The sequence below is a fragment of the Morone saxatilis genome, unplaced genomic scaffold, assembly GCF_004916995.1.
Source record: "Morone saxatilis isolate NCDOM2014 unplaced genomic scaffold, NCSU_SB_2.0 Contig6, whole genome shotgun sequence".
NCBI classification, from domain to species: domain Eukaryota; kingdom Metazoa; phylum Chordata; class Actinopteri; family Moronidae; genus Morone; species Morone saxatilis.
Window position 1 is genome coordinate 1929003 of NW_023340206.1, and position 3215 is coordinate 1932217.

Below are 3215 nucleotides of genomic sequence, written 5' to 3' on the forward strand. Positions count from 1 at the left end.
TTTATTGTTACTTTATTTTATTTACATTCAATTATTTGTTTTTGGTAGTTTAATGTAAAATTTGGGTTTTTCTGTGTGTAAAATGGCTTAAATGCTGTGATGCACATCTCCATAGAAATTCGCATTAAATTTGAGTAAAGGTCTAATGATTTCAATGTCAATTTAGTGATGTGACTTTGACACAGTTCATGCTAGCAGTTTGGGATTAACTCGCCGCTGTTCCAAAGTGGTTGACATGTACGACATTATTTTCATTAGTTCACTGTAAAAAATATTGATAATAATGCACAAAAGCACAACCAATTAATTAACTAATTAATCAACCGATTAAATTAGTTAAACTAATTCAACTAATTTAGCTGCTCTGTACCCCGTGGCCACCAGGGGTCTCCAGATGAGCATTATTACACAAGTTCCCTAATTGGTTGTCAATATTTGATTCAGTTTGTTTATTTTTATCTGAAAAAAAAAACCCATAGAGCAATAATTTGCAGCTCCTTAAGTTTTTGTGTACAGTTAATATCCTCATACATGGTGGGATGGTGTGGGGGCAGGGGCGGTTATGGAATCTTTCTGAATGAAAAGGACACAGATAACGCCGGTTGTTTTGCTGATACTGTGAGCAGTGACCCCTGGGTCACTAGCGCCCTGTGGTGTTTTGATCAATAGTGATGAACATGTGAAAAGAGGACAACAATAACTCATCATCACTAGTGCGTCGCTATACATAAACACATGTTTTATAAACACCAATCTGGATGACAATACTTTATGCTGTGCCATCACACAGCTACTTAATATAAAAGGACAGCGGCACAGCGAGCGTCTATTGAGCGCCAGTTCGTCCCCCACTGATATAACAATGGGAAAGGTGAGTTTATTATGTGTCACTACTGAAAATACAAAATGAAAATGTGTAAGCCCACTGTTTTTTAATATAGTTGGAGTTGTTAATTAATGAGGGCTTTGGCCAACATTTGCAGATCATATTCTACGAGGACAGAAATTTCCAAGGTCGGCACCATGAGTGCACGAGCGACTGTGCCGACCTTCACCCCTACTTCAACCGCTGCAACTCCATCCGGGTGGAGAACGGCTGCTTCATGGTGTATGAGAGACCCCACTATCTGGGCCACCAGTACTTCCTCCGCAGGGGGGAGTACAGTGACAACCAGCGCTTGATTGGAATCAACGACTGCATCCGCTCCTGCCGCATGATTCCCATGGTAAGCCTGAGATGGTATGAAAAAGGTGTCAACGCAATCAATTAGGAAAAAAGGACTGATGCGTGTGGACACTGATTTACTGCGGTATAAAAGCAACAGGTCAGGGAAAGAACACCTATAATACTTGCAGTCAAACTTAAGTGTTATCAAGGAGTATAACAGAAAAAAGGAGTAAAACAGAATCTTAACATTTGACCCTACTACCTTTTATTTTAATGCTTAACTAGAAAAAACAGAGCATGCAAGACTATCTGAAAACAATGTACAAAGTACATTTATCAGTTGTACTAATATGTATCAGTTCATACTCAAAATCAGTATAAAAAACTCATTAATAGAGACCTTTTATGAAATTGAAAATTATTTCATTATATGCTTTGCTTGAAGATTGTGAAAACCAAGTCAGTCAAATCTAAAATGCAACAATACTTTTTGGAACATAAATCCTCAACTTCCCCAAAGCAAAAGCATCCTTCTGAGTTGGTACCACACCCATATGACTCTTGGTTGAACTCCTCCCATTTGGTACTCCATGTGACTTAAAAGACACTTCTGGTCAATACTGCTTTTGCAAACCATTCTTGGTGTAACTATTTGTTAAACTGCAGATAGGTAGGTGAGGATTACGCTTCAGAACTATTCAGGGCTGCTTTTTATTCTCTCAATCACAAAGTACTACTGTATAGCACAGTAAAGTTAGACAAAACATACACTTTCTGACTTTTAAATGTTCTTTCTGCAGCACCGTGGTTCCTACAAAATAAAACTGTATGAGCGTCCAGACATGGGCGGTCAAATACACGAGGTGAGCGACGATTGCGCCAACGTCCAGGACCGCTTCCATATGTCTGACATTAACTCGTGCAATGTGGTTGACGGCCACTGGCTGCTCTACGACCAGCCCAACTACAGGGGAAGAACCTACTACCTGAGACCCGGCGAATACCGCAGATACAGCGACTGGGGCAGCGCCAGTCCAAGGATCGGCTCGCTCAGGCGAATCACTGACTTTAACTAGAAGTCTTCCAAATCTTCTTCCTCTCTCTGTTCTCAATAAACATGCTGGGCTTAAACTGTATGGATGTGTGTCTCTGTATCTAAAACATGAAAACGGTGTGTTGCCATCATGCATCATGAAATCGTAGTATCAGCTAACAATTGTTTGAACTCTTGCTGCTTACTCCACTTAAAAACTCAAGCAATGAGATCCAATTTGTCACCCTGCAAACATTTCAACTCAAACAGCCTCAAGAACACAAAAGAAGCTGTTAACAAAAGTGTTTATTGGATAGATTTATTGACAGAACTTCACATAAACAGTGTCTGGACATCAGCTTTTCTCACATAGTGATACGTTTGATGGATCCCACCCTAGAACTCATGCCTCCCCAATCATTAAACCTCCTGTATTCACCAGGGCGCATCAGGTACTGTCGTCCCCTGTAATTGGGATGCTCGTAGAAGATCCAGTAACCGTCCATCACGTTGCAGGAGTAGATGTCGTTCCAATGGAAGCGTTCATGCAGGGAAGGGCAGTCATCGGTCAGCTCCATCATTTGGCCTCCAAACTCTGGGCGTTCGTAAATCATCATTTTGTGAGAGCCTTGGTGCTGCAGAAAAGACAAGGCGATCTATTAACCTCTAGAGCAGTGAAGGATGATCAAAAGACACCTATTGTAAGGTGATGCCTGCTGGAACCGACTGAGGCTTACCACAGGAATCATACGGCAGGATCGCACACAGTCGTTGAATCCCATCCAGCGCTGGTAGTCTGGATAGTCGCCCCTCCTCAGGAAGTACTGGTAGCCCATGTAGTTGGGTCTCTCATAGACCATCCAATCACCGCTGTCCACTCTAATGGAGTTGCAGCGGCTGAAGTGGGAATGCAGGTCAGAGCATTCGCTGCTGCACTCATAGGAGTGACCCTGGAAGTTCTTGTCCTCGTAGAAGATGATCTGGGGGGATGGTTAATGAGTTAATCTGATATCA

The 3215-nt window shown here is 41.9% G+C and overlaps 2 protein-coding genes across 3 annotated transcripts in view; one reads left to right on the forward strand and one right to left on the reverse strand.

Annotated features, from left to right (window-relative positions):
- Window positions 1-2244, forward strand: part of LOC118340121 (gamma-crystallin M2-like) — a 2404-nt gene extending 160 nt beyond the window's left edge. The window contains exons 1-3 of one of the 2 annotated variants that reach the window (XM_035677985.1): window positions 857-871; window positions 984-1226; window positions 1969-2244. In XM_035677985.1, coding sequence (XP_035533878.1) covers window positions 863-871; window positions 984-1226; window positions 1969-2244 — 528 coding nt within the window. In that variant the 5' untranslated portion in view covers window positions 857-862. Of the gene's footprint in view, window positions 1-856; window positions 872-983; window positions 1227-1968 lie in introns of those variants that run through there. The other variant, XM_035677984.1, reaches the window with a different exon arrangement.
- A 322-nt stretch (window positions 2245-2566) lies between these two features.
- Window positions 2567-3215, reverse strand: part of LOC118340173 (gamma-crystallin S-1-like) — a 3181-nt gene continuing 2532 nt past the window's right edge. The window contains exons 2-3 of the mRNA XM_035678045.1: window positions 2939-3181; window positions 2567-2836 (exon numbers count right to left, since the gene is read on the reverse strand). Coding sequence (XP_035533938.1) covers window positions 2567-2836; window positions 2939-3181 — 513 coding nt within the window. The remainder of the gene's footprint in view (window positions 2837-2938; window positions 3182-3215) is intronic.